At 49.1% G+C, this 22,755-nt stretch overlaps 1 protein-coding gene across 1 annotated transcript in view; it reads left to right on the forward strand.

Moving 5' to 3' along the window:
* Snd1 (staphylococcal nuclease and tudor domain containing 1) overlaps nucleotides 1-22,755 on the forward strand; it is a 404,539-nt gene that overhangs the window by 376,063 nt on the left and 5,721 nt on the right. Inside the window, exons 17-18 of the mRNA XM_021164222.2 lie at nucleotides 14,486-14,674; nucleotides 19,849-19,990. Of these exons, the coding sequence (XP_021019881.1) occupies nucleotides 14,486-14,674; nucleotides 19,849-19,990 (331 nt within the window). The remainder of the gene's footprint in view (nucleotides 1-14,485; nucleotides 14,675-19,848; nucleotides 19,991-22,755) is intronic.

The raw sequence follows: 22,755 nt of genomic DNA on the forward strand, positions 1-22,755 counted from the left end.
CAGCTATTCCCTGTCTCAGAACAGGGCAGAGTCAGCCTGAGCAGGTATATTAGGGCAAAGGGACCACCAACTGACTCCTGGTACTTTTTTGTACTGAATTGTATTTGGGACATTTGATTGAGATTAGAAGGAAGGAAAAAAATCGAGATTCCTAGTTCCAGTAGGGAGACAGAGTCCATCCACAGCCAAACTGTGACTCTTTGTACTTGTCTTTCCCATTTTGTGTCTAATCTCACTGTAGTGACCTGAAAATTTTGAGAAGGTGATCATTACGTCTAAGAGACTATGAAAGCCTGTATCATGAGTAAAGTGAAGGAAGAATGTGGTTCCAGTGTAGGTCTGCACACCACGGGTCTCAGGCCCATTGTTCCATTCCCTCTGTGGGCAGAAAACACTGGGACCTGCCACAGAATAAAATAGGCAGAGCTCAGGGCACATCCAGACGTGTCTTAGTGTAAACTATAGCCCTACACTAAGTGTTTGGAAGGGTTTATAGCCAATTAGGGCTCCAATTTCAGAGGATAAGTGATACCACATTTTAATTGTCATTAGCAAGAAAAAGTCAGCAGCAAAGAAGTCCAACCTCTCCACATACAGAAGGGCAGGGCCCCATCATTAACCAGGCCGATCTGGCCTCTGGCAGGCTGCATTTATCCTTATTTCATGTGTACATACTCAAACCTTATAATGGGTAGCTTTTACCCATGGGCCTTTCTGTGCATTACTGAGATGCCAGAGAGATCATGCTCCCCTTGGGTCACAGAAAGCAAGAATCAAGTTGTTCTCTGTGCAGAAGGGTGGACACAGAACAGCCCTCTAGCACTGATACTGCGTAGGCTCAAAGACCAGTCTTCTAGGCACAGCATCATCTCAAAGGAGGTTTCCTTTTCTCTCTGGTAGGAATTTGAAAAAGTTTGGAAGCATGTAGCAGACAGGGGCATAGCTCAAAAAATGCTCAGATCTCTTCTCTCCTAGGTCTAAAAGAGCTCTTTAATGGGGTCCAAGGAGAACCTCAGACTTTCTGTTCTTTTGTGTTGGACTGGAAGTTAACAGAATTGTTGCCAGCCCACAATAGTACCAAGCACAAATCAGTAAAGGGTGCCTTCCCTGCACATAGCATGCACAGTTCGTGGATTGGCACAGAGGCAGGATGAACTAAGAACGGTAGGGATGAATGCCGGGCCTGGAGCTTCCTCAGGATGACCTGCAAGGGTGGGTGATGAGGGAAGTGGGAAGTTGCTGAAAGTGTTGAATTTTTGTCCACTCAAGCTATTTGCTGTGACTCTTCTTATGGTCTGAAAGAGGAATGAGTATCAATGTCCCTTTTGCTAAGAGGTCAGTTGATAGTACAGAAAACACCCCAATAGTTTGTGAGTATACCTATGGTCACAGCCCAACTTCTGCATTCTCCCAGAGGCCTAAAACCTCCTGGCACTCATAGGTAACCTGTAGCATAAAGCTTTCTCAGTCCTTGTTCCCTAAGTGACAGGGGCCTGACCTATACAACCTAACTACTTACTTGGTGGAAGATTTAGCACTGGCCTCTCCGGCCCCAACCCTGCATCTGCTCCATCCTCTTAGCTCCTCTACTGTGCTCCTCGCATATCATGTCTGCTCTTGCTCTTCAGCCCTTCCATATTGAGGGATCAGTAGCCAGGAGGCGATGGATGTGTAGGAGACTAGGAGGAGATATCCACAGCTGCTGTCTGCACTCATGCCTGATAAATAGAGGAATCCATCCTTGCTCCAGTTATGTTCTGCCCAGACAAAGCCAACTACAGAAGAGCCCCTTCTGCTCACTGTGTCTGGGCTGCCTCTGAGTCATCAGTGCTGACTGCCCTGACCGAGGCCGGGCTGCGGCCCTCTCGGCTCCCGTGGGCAGGTCTGCTACAACACAGCAGCTGTGGACCAGCCCCCGTGACAGAGTGTCTCCAGCAAGCATCTGTCATCATTTCAGTGCCACTGTGTATAGACACAGTTAAGTACTTTCTCTCAATCTGATGATGATGATCTAAGGAAACCAGGACCTTTCACCCTCCAGCTGCTTACTGAATGCTTATCCAGGACCATTAAGAAGTATCCATTCTAGTATTGAGACGCTGAGGTGAGATGAGCTGCAGTCGTAGGAAGGAACAGCAGAGCACACATGGAATGGGAGGCATCTGGCATGCCTGGATTAAAATACTGAGGGTTAAGATGTAGCAGACCCTTGTGATGAAGGTACTTAACACTATACTGTGCTGAGAAATTTGAACTTCAGTAGAAAACAAAGAACTTTAGCAGAATGGGGATACATGGGGATTTTTTTTAATTAATAACGTGCTGACCACAAAGTAAGCCAAATTCTTTTTAAGGTTTGACATATTCTTTATCAAAGCCCTTTGAGGTGGCACTCCTTCATTATGCTCATTTGACATAGAGAATGTTCTAAGCCCATGATGATTAAATAAGTTATGTATAGTCATGTTGCTAGCCAATAAAACAAGATTTGAAACAGGTAATCTGGCTTCAGAGCCTGCATCTAACCATTGTGCCGAATTGCCTAGAAAAAGCCACACCCTATGAGAACAGAGAGAGGCTGGTGAAGACAGCAGTGAGGAAGGTGTTACCTACAGCCAAGATCCAGCCTGAAGTGTGGGGCAGTACAGATAAAGAAGGAAGAACCCCAGTCAGTAGAGTCAGAGTGAGTGGAGGTCATTGTGACAGTACATGGAGCCCAAGAAGTGACCCTCACTGCCACCTGAGAAGAGAGGACTTCCTAGTAAAGGTGAGAGAGTGAGGGTTGGACTCACTCCCTGGTATGGTTGAATTTGGTAGTGAGGCCTGGGCTGTGGGTATACTGGCCACTCAGAGTAATAGAATGGAAGAACTCTCCACAGCTTACAATATGCCCTGGGAATATCTGTGTTCAGAGGTCATGCTGTTGAGGAAGAATTCTCAGCTAAGATCAAGAAAAAGCCAAGATTGAAGATCAGAGATCTAAAAACAGACTGTTTCAAAAAGATAGGGGTTGCTTAGCTTGGTCAAATCACTTGAAAGGTCAGAAATGATAAGTCTTCAAAGAAATTATGAAAATGGCAATGAAGAGGTCCTGAGTGACCTTGTGAGGTAACAGTGACTGTAGGAACTGATCCATTGGACAGGGAGAGTGGGATGGAGGGAGGGGGCACATGCAGAAAGCTCTGGATGAGGGGAGAAAAGTGGGCAAGGCAGGTCTCCTACAGGATAAGATCTGGATGATGGTGATGGGCAGCAGCCAGAAAGGCAGTGTAGAAGGTGACAGAAGCAGGTATCTACGGGAACATAAAGGGGAGAGTGCATGCCTCGTGGCTTTCTTTTTCCCTTTAAAATGGATGGAGAGTGGCACACGCCTTTAATTCCAGCACTTGGGAGGCAGAGGCAGGAGGATTTCTGAGTTCCAGTTTGGTCTACAAAGTGAGTTCCAGGACAGCCAGGGCTACAGAGAAACCCTGTCTCGAAAAACCAGATAGATAGATAGATAGATAGATAGATAGATAGATAGATAGATAGATAGATAGATGGATGGATGGATGGATGGATGGATGGATGGATGGATGGATGGATGGATAGGAATAACCACAGATGCTAATCTAAGTGGGTGTTCAGTCTGTGCAAAATAGAGGGCCTCTCAGAGGAAAGAAATAACCACAGATGCTAATCTAAGTGGGTGTTCAGTTTATGCAAAATAGAGGGCCTCTCAGTGACATTTCCCGCAGTGTGTTGGGTAAAGGAGCTTGAGAATTGGGGTCTCCGATGGAAAACTGCCATTTGAACATGACCTGTAGGACATCTAGTTACTTATAGTCCATGCAAGAGATGTGCTAGCCTTGGGCACTTGCTACATAGATCATACACATATTGATTTTCCTACTACAAAAATAGGCTGAAGCCTAGCTCCGTGTCCCTTCAAGGCAGGTATAGCTTTTGAAGTCAGAGAATACACTGGCTGGGCTTGGGTAAGGCCATTGAGATTGGCCTTGTGGCCCAAGCCAAGGCCTCTAGTGGAGAGCACTGTCAGAAGGCACCAAGTAGAAAACAGTCTTCTTGCCTCCCTTTGGCTAAGACCACTCTCCACATGAGCTAGCAAGCACCAGAAGGATCAGAAGCATTCAGAAAGATCTCAGAGCATGCCTCTTGCTTGGTGAGGAACAGTCCAAGCTCCTTCCAGATCTGTCACTTTTCCTGTGTGAAGCTCGGGGAAGAGAGAGTTAACTCTCCCTCAGGTCTACAGCCTGGGGTTTTCCTGGGAAGATGAACAGTCTGCTTTCCTTATTGTCTGCACCAAAGGAACAGATTGCGTCAGTTTGTAAACTGTGTTACCGCTTGCAAAGGCCTGGAGTCAGCAGGTTTCCATTTCCCAGCAGACTCCAACGATGCTGATCGCCTTGGCTTCTGCTTCTCTGCCTCGGGCAGGATGGAAAATGTGTTCCCACCCTCTCATCATCCTCACCGTAGAGGTAGGGGAGAAGGAGGTCCTTCCTTCTAGCCCAGTCCTCTCTCTTGTTACCCAGGCTTTCCCTGTGTTTCCAGTAGCTTCTTGGCCCTGGTTTCTATTGTGCCACCCTGGCTGGACTTCTGGGCATTCCTAGGGCTTTGGCATGGCTCAGTGCTAAGATGTCAGAAAATAAATTATTTGGAAAAGCAATTATTGATATGAGTTAGTCATGAAAGATCATATGGTGTAGAGGTGGCAGGGCATCTCAAGGAGGTATTGGTGAGGATGGAGCCACACTGTGCCAGCCGAATGTGAAAGAGCTTGCTGCTGCCCGCCTCTAGCCTGCCCACTCCCCACTGCACTGCACTGATGGTAATGAGACCCAGGAGGCCCTTCATAGGCACAGCAGCCTCCCAGCTCCCAGAGCATTGAATTATTAATTGCATTGTGTTAATGTTCATCGTCTCTGAAAGTCGTTGGTATGTGTGTGGCCGCGAGGGGAGGCTTGAGTTGGCCGTGTTAAGCTGCTACTATATTAAGGTGAAGTGTCTCCTCGAGTTCTCACTCTAGCCGCGGTAGCATCACCACAGCTTTCATGCAGCATCAGTGACGGTGGAAAACCCAAATCCACGGCATGACTCCCTCTCTGTGCCATGCAAGGATCTCAGTTATGCTCTGGTTGCCCTGGAATTCTACTCACATTCTCACAAAAGGCTGGGCAAAATGAGTGGGTTGGAGTCTTTGACTGTCTGGTGTTGCTATAACAGAATAAATGACACTGGTTAGTTTGAGGTTTGTTTATCAGTTTAGGGTGTTTTGTTCTGGGTTGTTTTGGTTTGTTTGTTTATTTAGGGTATTTTTATTTTTGTTGGTGCTTTGGTTTTTGATTTGTTTGTAATTAGTTTATTTGGGCTCACAGTTTGGGAAACCGGAGAGGATGCATTGTCACCAGCACTGACGTCGTAGTGGTGGATGGCATTCTGTCTGGAGCACCTGTGAAAGAAAAAGCAGTTTATGATAAACAGACAGAAAATAAGAAGTGGGGAGGCAGTGGGCTGACTCTTCTGTAACAAGCTGGCCCTTCTAAAGTGATATCTTCCACCAGGTCCCATCTTTTGGTTGACTGGTTGGGTTGGTTGGTTAGTTGGTTGGCTGAGTGGTTGGTTTGGTGATAGTGGTAATTGTGTTGTGGCAAAAATCTCATTATGGACACCGAGGGAGACTCAGAATCCTCCTTCCTCAAGCTGCAAAGTTCTGAGATTGTGTGTACATGCTACCATGCCCTCTAGCCTACTTATAAAGATTCCCCACTTCTCAAACTACCATACTTAGTGTTCTGCCAGACTTGGAGACCAAGGTTACACCACATGAACCTATTGGCAACAAACCAGCCAAGCCATGGAGGAAGAAGCTGGAGTGTCCCCAGCTCATAGTATCAGTCAGTCATCTTTTCTATTCCCCGCCCTTCCCTTCCATTTTGTCTCCTCTGCAGCATGACTAACAAGCAAGGCTTCCCCCTGCCCTTCGTCGACACTCCTCGCCTTCTTTTATGTGTTCCTTTACCATAGCTTCAGAAAATCCAGACCAAAGAACCACAGAAATGGGTCAACTCACTTAACTGATCCCACAGCAGGCATGATGCACCAGCCAATAGGAGGCAGTTACATTGACCATTGGAGACCAGAGCATTTTTCTAGTCCTCATCAGTTATATGGGCCTTTTAGCCTGCCTGTCACTAATAACTTAAGAGAGTTGAAATCATGAGTGTGGCTGATATGGGAATGATGGAGATTTCTGCCTCTAAAGCCTGTCATTGGAACCCCCAGTGTGCTCGCCCTAGAGCTAGCTCCTGGTCCACCCTCTGGAGAAACAAACCTACATCTGTGCACAGCCGTGTACACAGTCAGTCTTCCTTTCCAGGTGCCCTTGGGCTGGGGTTGGGGCACCCCTGGGGCATTCTGTGGGCTCCCAACCCCTGGCGCTCAGGCTGACTGGAGGCTTTAGTCATTTTCTGTGCTGCCTTAGGCATTGTGCATAGGCCATGCCAGTGCCCTCGAGGAGATACTACTGTTATCCATCTTCCTGGAAAACACAGGAAAAGCTGGTATATATGTATGGGATCCTATGTCCATAGCCAGTAAATCCCACCTGGACTATCTCCTTTGGCTGCCTGCATTCATTGTATGAAGTGTGGATTCCCCTTGCTGTCCTTCCCTGATCTTCCTTTTGTCCTTGGTACCCTAGATAGCTTACTTAACTCAGCAGAGACCACCTCTAATGCATACTTTCTTCTTTCCCATGTCCTCACTGCACTGGGACCTTGAAAGAGCTTCAGGAGGAGGATGTGGCTATATACCTTTGTCCTTTAGTAACACTTGGCGTCCAGATCAGCATCTGCAATAGATGTTAGGACAGACACCAAACCCTAGAACAGTTGAGCTCAGAGCTCCCTTTATGGTTTAACACCTAGGCAGTCGTATAATGTCTCCCACCCCAGTGTATACACACACACACACACACACACACACACACACACACACACACACACACATATTCAATTCCACCCCTCCTTCACTTTGAGAGAGAATCTGGAAGCCAAATGGCTAGGAAGTCCAAAAGTTAAGAGAAGGCATTAGCAAACAGTCAACCTTACCTAGCTTTTCTTTCTCTCCCTTCCTCCACACCCTTGGCAAACCCCAAGTGGCTCCCCAGCCTGCATTGCACCCCAGGCAGGGAGTATGTTCCCACTTAGAACAGGAGAATGACTCAGCCCCACTGCCTGTCTGATTGAAGTAGTTCCTGTGTTAAGAAGCTGGACAGATTCCAGACAAGAGGGGAAAGGGGGACAATTTGAAGACGGAGACAGAAACCGAGTATATATTTCTGGAAGTGAGGGCACAGAGGCCACTGAAAGAGAAGCTGTAGAAATGACACAAATTGCTGGCCACCACCATCCTCCCTCTGCTCCAAGCCATAGCCCCGGTGGTTGCTCCCAGTTCTCCCTCCCTTCCCTTACCCCTTCACTCTTCTTGCCTTCCTTACCCAGCCTTAGCCAAAAATAAAAAGCCCACAGCCCAGCTGGGTGGGCACTGAGGTGTGCGTGTTGCCTGGGCACCAGGAGCTCTTCCTCAGTAATTAGGAAACATGCAGATTAACAGCCTGTGCCATTTTATTAATTTGGTAAATAAGCCAGAACAATTTCATTAGTGGCACATTAATGTGCTTGGGAGCAGGAGGGTGTGTCCCACTGTGAGGCAGAAGGTCCCCTAGCTGCCCTAGCCCATAGATAGACCAGGTCCAGTGTGTCTAGTATTTTGTCCCCCTGAGCATGGTTGACTCTCAGCTCCCATCCCCTTTAGCTTGATGGTGAGGAGAGCACACACACCAAGCATGGAAGGCATCTGTCTGGGTGAATTTGGGGACAGTGACCCATACCTGAGCACTTCCTGTCAACCCCATTTGGCTAACCTTCACTTGTTTTATAAGGACCCCCAGTATAAGAAACCAAAGATATTTAGAGAGTTCAGAGAATGACAGGGCTCACTAAGCAGGGATTGGTCCACAAATGTGCAGAGCTCAGTATATAGCTTGATCAAGGAAAATAGCTTCTGTGTACAGCCCAGATGTGTAGAGCCAGGCTATAAGCTCTTGACATTAGCCTATGGGAGAAGAGCATTTTCATGTTACCCCACTTAGTACACAGGTCTACCTTTCCTTGTTCTCTCTAGTTAAGGAAACTAATCCAAAAGAGGTTGTTTGTCCTGCTCCCAAAATCACAACTAGTGCTAAGGGTTGAACCACAGTCCTTCAGATTCCCAAAACCATGTACTTTCTAATCCCTGAACCCAAGTAGGTGCTCCCAAGCTCTGGAAAGTTTATTTAGTATTAAAAAAAAAAAAAAAAGCTTCATTCCCCGGTAGAACTGACATTCTAACTGTAGGATGAAGACGATTGAACATGAAACAAGTGCTCCGACCAGGAAGCAGAGAAAATCATGGAGAAACATTTACATGGGACTCATTTAATCATAATAACAAACCCTCTGGGTAGGTACTGCTGCAATCCCCCAAGCTTCTAGCACGGTATTTTTGCTTTTTGTTTTTTGTTTTGTTTTGTTTTGTTTTTAAGGCACAAAGAAGTTAAGTGACTCACTAAAGTGTAAACAAATGGTGAGGGGATTTGAACTCAGGCCACCTATCTCCACATTCCACATTTCTCTGTGCTGCACTTAGGTCCCTGAAAGCCAGAAGAAGCAAACTGATTCTCCAAGTGTTCATAGGGTGGCCTTTTGCAAGTGGTGCCAGAAGAAGTGACACTGAAACTAAGCAGAATGCAGCACACTGGGACTGGTCTAGCTCGGGGTCCAGCAGCTTCAAACTCAGTCACTCTGATACCACCAAGGGCAGAGGGCAGAGGTGCGGACAAAACTAGTAAGGCCAACAGGAGTGTCTTTCAACTCCCAGGGACACACCTCTGCCTTAACTAACTACCCCAAGCCACTGTGCCTCATGGTGACACCATCTGTCCCTTAGAGTCTGTCAAGAAGTCCCCACCTTCCCCAGTATCATTTCTTTATGTCTCTGCTCTGTCATATACCCAATAAGAGACTCAAGAGCCTCCATCTGTCTGCTTGTATATAAGTATATGCTACCCTTGGGTACCTGCAAGACCGTGCCCACTCCTCGAGTATGACAGTCCATGGTAGTCACCTAAGATCCCAATCCCTTGATGTCACCTGCATTGTATGAGTCCTCCCACAGAAACTGTTGCATCCAGCTCATTTCAGAAACACTCTACGATGCTAGAAACTATATCAGAGTCCTTGTTGGGTTTTTTTTTTTTTTTTTTTTCAGTTTGCACAGCACTCCATGGGTAAGATCTCAGTTAATGTTTGCAATTGCCAGTTGGGCATGAGGAACTTTCTTGTATATTTCACAAGACTAAATCTACAGTAGCTAATGTCTGTAATTTGAGGCAACTTGTAAGGAACAGCTCTCCCTAGATACAGCTATGTGTAGTCAGTCCTCATCATTTGCAGGTTTGGTGTTTGCCAATTCCACACTCACTAACCCCAAGATCAGCTCTTGTGCTTTTTCAGTCATTTGTGAACATGCAGAGTGGCAGGAAGCCTGCCTTCCTTGTCAGGCGTGTCCCGTCTCAGGTGGAGCAGAGCCATACTGCGGCTGCTTTTTAACAGAGGAGCTCATGGAGCCAGCCGTGGCCTTAAACTTGAATGACCTTGAACTCCTTGTCCTCCTACGTGTACCTCCCCTCCCCAGCACTGGGATCTTAGGCATGGACCACTTTGCCTAGGGCTTTGAAACTTGTATTTATCTATTTATTTTTAGATTGGGGTCTCCTCTTGTTATGTAGCCCTAGCTAGCCTGGAACTCTTCTGTGCAGCCTACGGTGGCCTTGAATGCAGAGATCTCTCTGTCTCCCAAGTCCTTTAGGTACAGTGTAGTATGCCTGGATAATTCCACCTTCTTGTTTTAGCTCTCAGAGTATAAAATTATTCTCTTTGTGACCTGTTTAGTGTTTTGAGTTTTGCAAAGAGCAATGCTTTCTCTTAGTGGTTTTTGCCATAGTAAAATGGTTCCAAGCAAGAGTGCTGCTGGCATGTAGCTTAAAGAAAAAAAAATACATACATATTACCTAACGGTCATTCAGGCCTGATTTCTTATGGTACTATTGTCTGAGAGCTCAATGTAAATGAGTCAGTGATACATATTAAATAAGGTATCTTTAAATAGAAACACATTTAAAGCAAGGTTAGATATTAATCATTTGACAAACAGGTAATAATAGGCTACTAGGTTCCTAAAGCTTTTATTCTCTCTAGGAATAGTGGTTCAGTATTTTCTTTTTTTTCTTTTTTTTTTTTTTTCTTTTTTCTTTTTTCTTTTTTTTTTTGTTGTTGTTCTTTGTTTTATTTTTATGTTTTCTTTCTTTTTTTTTAAGATCTATTTATTTTATGTATATGAGTGCTGTATCTGCATGTACACCTGCACAAAGAGGGTAACAGATCCCATTATAGGTGGTTATGAGCTATCATGTGGTTGCTGAGAATTGAACTCAGGCCCTCTGGAAGAACAGACAGTGTTTAACCTCTGAGCCAGCTGTCCTGAAACTTGCTCTGTAGACCAGGCTGACCTCAGACTCACAGAGATCCTCCACCTGCCTCTGCTTCCTGAGTACTGGATAAAAAGCTTGTACCACCAGGCCCAACAGATCAGGGTTTTCTGATTCAGTGTTCACTTTATAACACTACTGTGTCTAATAAGAATGGACTGTGCAGGCTGAGGCTGCACCTCAGTAGTAGAGGAACAGCCTAGTATGCATGGAACCCTGGGTTGGTTCCCAGCACTATAAGAAGAAGGAAAGAAAACCAGGCATAATGGCATACTCCCAGCACTTGAGAGATGGAAGGATCTATCTCCCAAGAGGATCAGGAATTCAAGGTCATCCCTAGCAATAAAATGAGTTTGGGCTGACCTGGGTTGCAAGGAGACCCTGCCTCAAAAAACAAAAAACAAAAAAAAAAAACCAAAAAAACCTAAAGGTCAGTATCTAGCCGCTTTTCTCCTTCTTACTCTCACTGTAAGCATGTCTGTTTACACAGCTGCCTGTGCTGCCTTGAACTCCTGGGCTCAAGTGAGCTTCCTGCCTCAGCCTCGTAAATATTCCAAGTAGCTTGAACTCTAAATCAGCACAGCCGTCCTTGGCTCTCTTGGGGGAAGTGAGGAGGAAATCCCAGAAGTTGGAATCCTGGAGCTAAACAAAGAACTAGAAGTTGTATAGGTGTAGGTCCTGTGTATTTGTGTATTAAGCCACAGATTCCTAGCAATCAGTCAAAAAAGAGGAGTGGAGGAGGCTGCGCATACAATCCACCCTGTGAGCTCATGCGGCCCATAATTCTCTATGCCAATAAAGTGTCACAGACTTCCAGCATTTATCCAGGACAAAGTATGTCTAGGAAGGTGGGCCTATAGCATGGGACTTGACTGCAGAGACCAGGAGCCTACAGAAACAGTAGTCGGGACACTTTCCCCCAAGAGCCTTTGTTTGATTGAGAAATTACTATCATTGGCAGCTGTAATGAAAGAGGAAGCTGGGCCCCACTGGCGACAGCTTTATCTCCCTCTACAACCCCAGGTAGAATCGGTGGCAGCGCACTGCCCAAGGCCAGAGATTTCTCTCTTCTGCTGCTGGCTGGGCCTGGGGACTTGTCAAGCCCAAGTTAGCGCATCGATTGCAGTCAAAAGGAAGCTGGATACATGTGGTCTGGGCTTGCTTGCCAGGGAGAGTCCACTGCTCCTTGGTGGATTGGCCCCAGGTATATCCACGAGTTGTGGGTTCTCCCTAGCAAACCCTGGAAAAGCATCTGGATTCTGGCTTCAGAAAACTTGGTCTCAGTTAGGGTTTGCCATGTGTAGTGAGGTCTGAGCGTGGCACTGTGTAGGATGAGAGAGACTGTTCCTGCCTGGTTGCCTCAGCAACCCATTTCTGTATTTCTTACATCAGTGCCAACAGCCCAACCTGCTGCAGAAAACCACACTGGCCTACTGCAATCTGCCTGGGGAGGGGGGGCTGCCAAGCCTGGAGGGGTGCTGTGTGGCCATATAGAGGAGTCACCCTCTATTTTGCTTGTCTGTTTGTCTGTGGTGGGGGAAACACTTGGCTACTGGAAGTGTGGAACAAGACAGGTCAGGGAGGGAGGAGACTGGTATGGGCTTGGATTCCATGTTGGCTGGGAACTGAACCAGCCCCATTTGCTTTTGGCTGGGCACATGTCCCCTGAGCTTCGAACTACAAGGCAACCAGCCTGTCTGTTCTTCCCGCTGCCGCCCCCGAGTTCCTCTGAGACCTACTGCTTTTTGGCCTTAGCCTGTTTGGTAAAACTTAGCAAATTAAGACAAAGGAAAGGTGGTCTTCACAGTGACATCATACCCATCACATTTTTATCTTGTTACTGCAGGCCTGATGGCCTCTTCAACTCACTCAGTTCTCTCCCTGCAGAACACTCAGGCTTGCACGGCCCTGGGCTTTTGCAAGGTGGATCAGAGCATCAAACTCTTATGCACCAACTGTTCTTCTTCACAAGCTAATTGCTAGACTCAGAGAAAGGAGAATCCTGCCTCAGCATCTACCAGGCACTAACTGCTGGTTGCTCCCACTACCTGTAGCTCTGATGAAGAGCTGTAGGTCCTAAGTCTGGATGCTGGAAGGGCCGGCATTATTACCTCAGCAGAAGGAGGGACTGCTCCTGAGACAAGCTATTGGAGTCAGGGAGAGGGTGAGCTTAGCCTGCTGGAGGCAGCATAAAAAGACAAGCTGCCTGCGGGTTACTGGTTCTGCCATCCGTCCATTCCCTCTCAGCATCCCTGCAAAACTCAACCAGAAAGTCAACTGGAATCTGCATTCTTTTCCTCAGACGTTAGTGGACTCTGCATATCCCCTTTGCCACACTCCAATCTAAACTGCCATTTCTCTTCAGAGGATTAGGAATGGGCCTAAGTGGTGAAAGCTAGGATGAGGTCAGGGTCCTGCCTCCTGGTCTTGCCCCTTTGACCCTTTATCCTCATTATCTTGTTGCTGCCCCTCCCCAGGCATCTCTGTCTACTTTATGGAGTAGGTAGGTACTTCCCAACTGCCCACTCTCACTCCTTCTAGCCCTCTGCCACTGGCACCAGCTCAGGCTTTGAGTATTCCCAGGTATTTAGACATTCATTTTATTGCTTAATCGAGCTTGAAGCCATTTAAATTAATACAAGTTTTTACACTTAGCAGCAAAGGCTTTTAAAGACCCCTATAGCTGAGGAAGAACGAGGGTCTAGAGAGACTCAAGAAAGGAATTTATCGTGGGCTACTGCTTTTCTGAGATAGGGGCAGGTCAGGGGGCAGGTCAGCCTCCCCAGAAGACACAACCATGGACCACCCTCTTGAAGGAACTGAGTCTGTGCCAGCTCTGGGGCCCTAGGGGCAAAGCCCTCCATGGAGAGTGTCTAAGATCCCTCAGACTCTGACCCAGTGTCATGACCCTACCTGTCTGCTTTGCTCCCCCAAACTGGCCCTGTGCTAATGCCCTCCTGCCTTACCTGTCCTCTCCTCTCTTTCCCTGGCTTTCTGGAAGCCTCCTTAATTGACTCCATTAAACATTAATCCTTTCAGTTCTTCCTGGAAGAATTCAGTCTCCCTCTCCCCAGGGATTATCTTGTTCCTGAGCCTGCCTGCGTTCCCCACAAGAGCTGGGGTGGATGAGGAAGGGTAGGGGGCACTACGTTCAGCCTGCTTCTCCCCTCACTCCTGCGTGCGTGCGCATGCATGCGAGCACACGCACATTCACAGGCACAGCTAAGCAGAGGGCCTCCTTCAGCCAAAGTGAGTCAGGTGCACCCCAGCAGCTCTCTGCCAAAAGGAAGGGGGAAGAGAACTCGGAATGATGAGTCTCGAGTGCTGTGCCCTGCACAGCTGCAGGGATTGACCTAAGTGGGTCAGTGAGGACATAAAGAACCGACAGACAACACAACACAGAAAAACTGGGATCCGGTGGCACGCCCTCTGATGGAGAAGCTGAAGCAGTGTTTTCATTCTATACAGTTGAACCCAGACGCAGGCTTACTGAACTGCGATAAACAGGAAGGCAGGATTTTTACATACAGCTGAACAAGGAGGCAGGTTTAGCTAATTTCCGTAGGAGCAGTCTTCAGGCGGTAAACATGGGTGGGGAGAAAGCGACAGTGGAGATGTTCTGCACACTGTCAGCATTCACACTCTGACTCAAGAAGGCTTTGCCATCCCTCTGAGCCTCACTTGGGGAAGGTTTTGCCACTTCCACAGGGCAGGGGCATTGGGGTCCTTGGCATGGCTGCGCCCGTGTCAGTACATTCACTCAGAACTTCTCTGGTTCTAGCTGCTTCTGCTACATAGAATGAATATAGACGTGAGCTTGGTACCATTGTTCTCAAGCCTCGAGCTTGCAGAACTGTGCCCATGAGCTGACACGTGTACTCTGTCTTTTGTTTCCAGGTGGAGGTAGAGGTAGAGAGCATGGATAAGGCTGGCAACTTCATTGGCTGGCTGCACATGGATGGGGCTAACCTGTCTGTCCTACTGGTGGAGCAAGCACTGTCCAAGGTCCACTTCACTGCTGAGCGCAGTGCCTACTACAAGCCTCTCCTGTCTGCTGAGGAAGCTGCCAAGCAGAGGAAAGAGAAGGTACCAAGAACAGACTGTGACAGTCAGTCCCTAGCATGTGCTCTTTTCTTACCTGCCCCTTCCCATACACCAAAGGGCCAAGGATGAGGTGCCAGCTTAGGCACCTTTGATCCTAAGCCAGACACAGACCTTCAGTGGGCCAGAGTTGTCAGTCTGGAAGATTCCCAGTGGTGTCCCAGACCTACAGCTAGACAGTCTGGAAGATGACATTGGAGCAGTGGAAGCACTGTCCAGGACACCACTGGTGAAAGCCTGAAGGTCAACCTGCCCTTCTCAGGCAGTGTCCACCAAGGAAGTGGACAGCCCACCTGTGAATTTCCTTACCACTCCCATTTAGGGTGGCAGTCCAAAGAGATGCATGGAGCCCTTAGAACAGGAGGTTTACAGCCAGTCCCAGATACTACACTGAAGAGACAAGGGAGGTGGACCCAAAGAAGCTTTTGGAAACAAATTGACTCTTAAGGAACTCTGTGGCTTTGGGGTGGGAGCTGGTCCCCAGTGACTTATAGCTGCCTAATAGTAGGGTAAATCAGCTGGCCACCAATCTGTCAGAGCTCCTCTGTGCTTGAAGAGGGTTTCGTGGGACAGCCATGCTAAAGCATAAATTGTTCCAAGAATAAATATGTTCTTCCCCATAGGGCAGCCATCTGGCTTCAGATTCACTTCCCAAAGCCAAGATAACCTGCCAATAGGTGTTTGGGGGCTTTGTGCCCCTAAACACGCCATATTCTTCCTCAGGCCAAAGCAGCTACCTCCTGGCTCAGGGCCGCTCTCCTTGTCTGAAAGAACCCAAGTTGTCGTTTTGTTGCTGCCACTTGATGATGCTAAGGAGTAGTTACCAGTGATTAATCACTTACATGAGCTGCACATTTTATTCCAGTCCAGTTAAAGTGCAGTACCCAACCCTCTATACTGGGCCACCTTCCCCATGAGTCCCTCTACAGCAAAGCCCAGTTCACTTAGGATCCAGAGGAGCCAGCTTGGCCTTCCACCTCCCAGGGAGCTCATTCTGGGGAACAGCTCTGTCCGCAGAACCTTTTAGTGACCCTGGGTTAGCAGTTGATGAGGGGTTTGGAAGCCAGCTGGGTGACAGTATCCTGGGTATCTCAGGTGTACTCAGCATCTTCCACTTGTGACCTCCTGAAGGCTGCTTCACTGCTAAGGAATAAAAGATTCCTTCACAGTGTGTAAACGTTTATACATACGGGCTAAACCAGCAAGGGAAATGCCGAGAGAGACCAGGTATGTGCAGAACCGTTTGGACAGTGACTCGTGTGTGCATGCATTAGTGAGTGTATCTATCTGGAGGAACCTGATGGTGCTGAAGCCTAGAAGCTGCCTCCTCAGGACCTTAGCTGCCTCTCTGCTGGGTTTATTTAATGCCACCCAGTGTCCCATACAACCCTCCCTTTCCTCTATGTGTAGTGGTTCTGGGCAGGAACAAGGAGGGAATCACGGGTGGCACATAATCATACACAGATATATTCTCTCTCTCTCTCTCTCTCTCTCTCTCTCTCTCTCTCTCTCTCTCTCCTCCCCCCACGCCCCCTCCCCTCCCTCCTCCTTTCTCATCCCAGCAGGGCCTTGAACAGGGCTGGATTGGCCATTGATTAGTTTTTATTGAGCTTGGCCACCCTGCTGTGTGTTTGAAGGCCTCTGCCACCATGGCTCCTTGCCAGCCACACCCTTGGAGCCTAGTGAGTAGGGATATTAAATAGGATTTAGACAGCCAATGGAGTCCCTTGGCACATTTCTCTTTCCTGTCAGGAGGAGGGTCTGGGGCTCCCTGGAAAAAGCACAAAATAGAGAAAGGATGGAGGGCCAGAAACCAGGAGGAGACACAGCCTCTGCTCCTAACCTATTCTGACTTACACCTGTGCCCAGCACAATAGCGTCCTTCCCTGTGACAGCTGCAGCAGCAAGGGGACCCTAGTAAGTTCCAGATATTTTAGGAATCTGAGGAAATCAGAAACTTGCTTGGCAGAACAGCCTGCAGCAGAAGCAGAGGAGGGAAGGGTCAGGGTCTGTAGCTAGAGCTGTGAAGGGTCACAGCAGTGCCTTGCCCCAAGACAGATCCACCGTGACCCCAGCTTTGCAGCAGAAGAGAATCTTTCTTTAGCCTGGCCATAAACCCTAACTGCCACCATCAGAGTTCAAGAAGACATCACCACACAAATGCACTCACAAGTGACCCAAGATCAGGGGAAACTAATTACCAGGCTCCTCATGTGCCTAGGCCCTGCTGCTGAGCCAAGATTCATAGCTCCTTGGCCATAAGGGGTCTTTCCCAGCCCCTCCCTCCCTCTGCCAAGAACCTGGGAGTGACTCTGTACAGTTACTGCTCCTTCTAGAAAAGACCTTTGAATTTTCCTAGTCAGCTCCCATGGGTCCAGGAAAAGCAGCATCCACCCCAAAGATTCCCTCAAACAAGAACATAGCAGGGCTGTGAGCTCAGAAGCTTCCTGAGGCTGTGGACAAGTAGCACCTGTCTGCCAAGGGGCCTTCCCAGTGTGTCTGTCTGTCTGTCTTTCCTCATGAGCTTGTTCTACACAAGAGCATTATCAGCCAATAGACGTGTGTTCTAAGGATGAGGTCCACACCCATCCTAGCGAACTGGTTCCATCACACCAAAAAGATACGCTGCATTTGCCAGCATGCCTAGGACCACTGGGCACCAAGTCCCAAGGAATAGCTTAGCTGCCCTCTCTCCCTCCCAAAGAAACAAGGAACCAAAGAGCCAAATCCAAATAGCTGAATTCTCACTTAGACTCAAGGTCTAAGACCTTCCCTGAGGAGCAGCTCTCCCTCTTCTACCCTTGATTCTCAGCAGCCCACGGCACCTGCCACTCCATAGGTACCAGGCACCTTGTTTTCATTGTCTTCACATCCCAGGTGGCAGTATGTACTCCCTCTGCCAGGTGAGCTATCCGACCTGGGGTTGGAGGGGACAGGGGGATCTGTCAGACTTTCATTTGCATCATTGGTGACCTCAGCCTGTTACCCACCTGAGCCTGTGATGAACAAAGCTCCGCCCCCTCTCCCCAGGGAGGGAACCCAGTGCTGTCGCCTAGGGCTCTTTCACTTGAGGACTCATTAGCAGTTTCTGCTCTCACCCTGTCAGTCAGCTCCAGATTCATCAACACAGCTGAGGAGAGCCCTCCCCAGCAGCCACAGCCCAGGAAGTAGGGTGGGGGAGGGTTGGTCTCTGAAGGGCTCTCAGATCCTCTCCATCAGCCAGCACTGAGGCCTCATCTCTTTACCAAGCTGCAAGCCTGGAAGGAGGCAGCTAGAGGAGTAGGCAGAGCAGGGAAGGGAGGAAAGGGCGGCTACAGACAACCCAAGCAGGCATGCACCAGGGTGCTGAGAGATCGAGGGTGAGAAGCATGGGTGCTGGCAGGAAGGAGAAGACTGCTGGGTCAGAGAGGTGGCTGGCGGTGGCTCAGCCCATTTAAGGCAGTGATGACAGCCTTGTCTTAGAGGCTGTGTGAGTCCTATTGATCTGTGGAGTTCCAAGGGCTCTAGAGGACCTGGGAGCCCAGTCGATAAGAATGACTGCCTAAGCTGACCCATTCCAGCCAGAGAAGCCTAAAGGAAAGAGCTGAAGGCCTTGTTTGAAAGCTTCCATGACTGTCCTGTCCTGTCATAGGGAACTTGACTAACTTGAGGTGTTAGCGTAGACAGTGGGCATTAGCACCCACTGCCTGCTTCTCCTGGCCAACCAGGGCTGGGGCTGGTGCTGGTGCATGTCTTAAGTCCCTGGGTGATGGAATGAGAACAGCAGTAGTAGTGATGGAGACGGATGTTGGCAGCTGGAACCCAGCCAGATTAAGCCCTACACGTGCCATTGTGGAAGGCACTTCTTTCTCTGTGTGGAATGATGGAAAACTTAGGCCTAGGCTTAGCCATTCCCTTCGATATCCCCTAAACTCTTGCCTCTCCTTTTGGAAGAAAGGCAGAAGTGTAAGCCTGGGGTGACTCAAGGAGGTTCCATAATTGTAGCATGCCTGCCTTTCAGCTCCTTCCAGGGGCCACCCAAGAACCTGCTTGTTAGCTGAGAACGTCAGTGACTGGATGTTAATGTTCTAATCAAAGAAAATAGACCCAGGGATCACTTGTTAAAGTCAACACGAGATAAAGGGTAAATGTGCATGCCTCTAAGCCTTCCCCAGAGCCCCCTGTGCTGCCTCTTGCTTCCAGACACCCAACCATCACCAAGGGCCTACTTCTGACTGCACACCTGTGCACCTCACTTTCCCCATTTGCAAAAGAGGAATAGTGTTATACTCATTCAAAAAGGTTGTTGTAAGGCTCAACTGGATTGATACTTAGAGAATGTTTAGAAGGTTCATGGCACTGGTAAGCACGCAGGTTTCAGGCTAATATCATCCTCTTCCTCTGTACATGTCTTCATGATGCCATGTGTGGTCCTGTCTCCTGCCTCCCCATCCACTTCCTACTCAGCTGGAGAGCCACTTCCCTCCCCTGCTCTGACAGGCCTCACTACTTGGCTAATCTCCTGGCCGCAGGATTGGACTTGACGCGCTGTCACGTCGAATCAGCTTCTGAGCTGCTGCAGCTCTGGCACAGGGCATGGGGAAGGAAGGAAGGAAGGCAGGAAGAGAGGGAAGTGTGGAGAGGGTGGCCCAGCCTCTGAGCTGAGGTCAGAGCAACCTGCTGGAGGTGAGGAATCCAGAGCATAAGAAAAACAGTTCTTCACAGAGTCAAGTCCCCCATTCCCAGCAGCAGCTAGGAGTGCCTCAGGAACAGGGGTGGCCATAGAAATGGCCTGCAGAGTGACCTTGCAGAGCACTGTGGGAAGGGAGGTGGAGGTTTGAAACTAGAGGGACTGAGCAGACTGCCCAAAGCCAAGGCAGCTCACTGGTGGGATCCTCACACTCTACTCTGGGGGATCACCTGGAACTCGGTTTGATTCTAATTTAATAAGCCTGGGGTGAGATCCTGGAGCCTGTTTTTAAATAAGCTTCCAGTTTGATATCTGTCAGAATCATGACCCTCTAACCTGGAACTTCAGAGACTCCAGCTTTCCTGCTCAGAATCAGCCCTGTAGTGAGCCCAGACTTACCCAAGGGCAACGTCTATTTACCCAAAGCCCCTGGTTGGGGTCCTCACCGATGTCCCCCTCAGCTACCCTGTCTTCACTACCGCACCTGCAGGTCTGGGCCCACTATGAGGAGCGGCCTGTGGAGGAGGTAATGCCTGTGCTGGAGGAGAAGGAGCGCTCTGCCAGCTACAAGCCAGTGTTTGTGACGGAGATCACAGATGACCTGCACTTCTATGTGCAAGATGTGGAGACTGGTGAGTGCCTGTGTGTTGACCCCTCACAGATCCCCCACAGAACTTACAACTGCTACTGCCCCTGCCTCCATCGCACTGGGACTATGTCACCTCTGGTACCCACAAGTGAGCCCTGGAGTGGACATGTGGCAGGCCAAGCAGGTCCTCTGAGGACAGGTGGCATTATAGATTCATCTGGGTGGTTCTCTGAGACTCTTAGGTAATGGTTTTACTCCCAGACACCCCTGGCAGCCCTGAGCGTGAGGATTTGTTGCCTAAGTGTGTCAGGAATCATGGAGCAGATTGTCTGATATGGTCAGGGGGCCCTCTTCTTACAGAGGACCAGAAGGGTGCAAGCTTGTCCCTCTCCTTGAGGTGGTTTCTCCTACAGAGGTTGGTTAGTGTAGAATTGTAGTGGCCAGTTTCCATGGCAACAAGCAGTCTCTAGGGGAAGCTATCCCCTGGCAGTCTTTGTGGAGGACCTTCTCCTTTCTCCTCTGCTCAGTCCACCACCCGATGGCCATCTCAGTAGAGACCGTTCTAGCGGCAGCCACCCTTCCTTCCCCTGACGTCCCTCCTCTTCACTCTGCTCTAGGCAGAAGCAGTTTTGTTGGGAAGAAAGGGTCAAGCTCTTAGACCTTTGGGTCCAAGGAGCCAAATCCCGGCCGAGGGATATGCAGATATGGGCAGCCCCAGGAATGGCAGGATATGGTTTTTGCCTAGCTTCCTCAATCCTGCCTCCAAATCTTCTCCAAGTTGCCAGCAGCCTGTCTCAGCCACTTCCCCTCTAATGATATTTCCCAAGCAGCTGCTTTTGTGGTGCTGTCATTTCACCAGGAGAACTTCTCTCTTCCTCATCCTGTGCAGGCTCTGCTTGGGAAGAGAAAGGAGGGGGAAGGTTGATAAGGGAACTCACTTCTCCTGAGGGCAGCCAGCTTTCCGGACTGGGCTGCCTGATGGGAAAGGCGTGTTACCGCACAGCGTCTAAGTAGGTCTGTGGGTGAGTGGAAGAACAGCTACAGTAGCCATTGGAGAGCCTGAGAGAGGATTGCCCAGGGACAAGATCCACCCACAGGCCCCACCTAGGAAGGACCTCCTTAACTGGCCCCACTGCGTTCAGAGGCAGAGCTTGAGGCTACACGTTTCCTGCCTGACTCCCTCATCAGGGAACCCTATCAGGCTGTCTCTGGCTGCTCAGAAAGCCAAGATACTTGGAGAGAGTGGAGTCCAGGGAAGAAATAGGAAAGAAAGAGGCCCATAGAAAGCTAGCATTCCTAGAATGTTGTCACTGGCTTCTAACAGTACCAGGAGGCTGCAACCCTCAGGTGGCTCTATTCAATCCATGAAAATAAGCCCAGGATCTTTAGCCTCCCTCTTTGAACCTTTGGGACTCCTCAAGGCACATCCTCTCACCCTGCCCCCCCCCCCTTTCTATTAAAGCCCATCTTCACACAGGTACTGATAGAAACATTAACTGCAGGTGACCAGTCAGACCCTATATAAGGACCTCCAGGAGGCTGTGGCTGCTGGCAAGAGGCATGAGCCTCTTCCTTTCTGTTGCCTGGGAACCTAAAAATCCAATAAACTAAAAGTAGACCGAATTCAAACCTGTCAATGTAAAGGCTGCTTCTCAGTGCCTGGAGCTTGGGTATCTGGGCAGGGAGCACTCTGGAGGAGCCCAGAGGCCTCACACTCAGTTGAATGAGTGCCAGGACCGTGGGTGCACAGCAGCCCAGGAAGACAACATGTGTTGCATATGCAGAGATCATTTCAGGGTGGTTGAATTATTAAGCACCCTGCATGCACTGGGGATCCTACCAGGCCTGTGCAAGTAAACAATCAAGTGAGCTATGGTCTGTGCCCTGAAGGAGCTCACAGTGTAATGGCAAAAACATAAACACAGACAAGGAACTTAGACAGTGGATGGTGGCAGGTTTAACCTGTTACAGAGTGGCCTCAGCCCTGAAGGGAGAGAGGAATACCACACTTAGACTATACATCACCAGCCCTGTCCTCACCTATGAGACAGAAGGGAGCAAAGAGGCTGTGAGGCTGAAGTAGCATCTGGGTCAGAAGGGCCATGAAAGGACAGGCCACAGGGAGCCTGTGCTAGCAAAGCCGGGCTAGGGAAGGAGGCCACTGCAGGACGGAGCCAGAGAAGGGAGTTGACCTCAGGGACTGCCAGGGCTGGTCACGTAGCTATAGGGAAGCAACAAGGGCTACAACCCTCAGCCAGGGAGACCAGGCAGGAGAGCAGGCACTGAGAGGGCCCTGGCCTGGCAGCACTTGGAAATGCTGTTCCAGATGAATTTCACAGGGTGACAGGGGTCAGAGTGCCTGTGAGTAGGTAGAGCCTCTGGGCCCCACTCAGAATTACTTGCCATCTTTCAAGGCTCTGACTTTGAGGTCCTTTCCTGTCTGTGGTTGTAAGTGATCCATCCTTTTGCCCCCAAGAGACATTGGGCAGATTGGCTCCTGCTAGTCATGGGGTCCAGAGTCTCAGCCCTGTTCTAGAAGCTGCTCTGCCTTGCTCAGTATCTATTTTCCTTCCTACCTTCTCAGTTAAGACCTAGCCACAAGAAATGGACCTCAGTAGTAGGATAGTTCCCTAGCATGCACAGGCCCTGGGCTCCATCCCCAGTACTTGAAAAATAATTTGGAAGGCCCAGGCAATTCCCCAGGGCTCCTTTAGCCATGGCTAGTGCATTAGAACATGGCCAGTAGACCCTGCAAGACCCTGGTATTAGCAGGTCACCAAGTTTGCTTTTGAATATGGCTGCCATGAA

Source organism: Mus caroli, chromosome 6, assembly GCF_900094665.2.
Source record: "Mus caroli chromosome 6, CAROLI_EIJ_v1.1, whole genome shotgun sequence".
Lineage (NCBI taxonomy): Eukaryota > Metazoa > Chordata > Mammalia > Rodentia > Muridae > Mus > Mus caroli.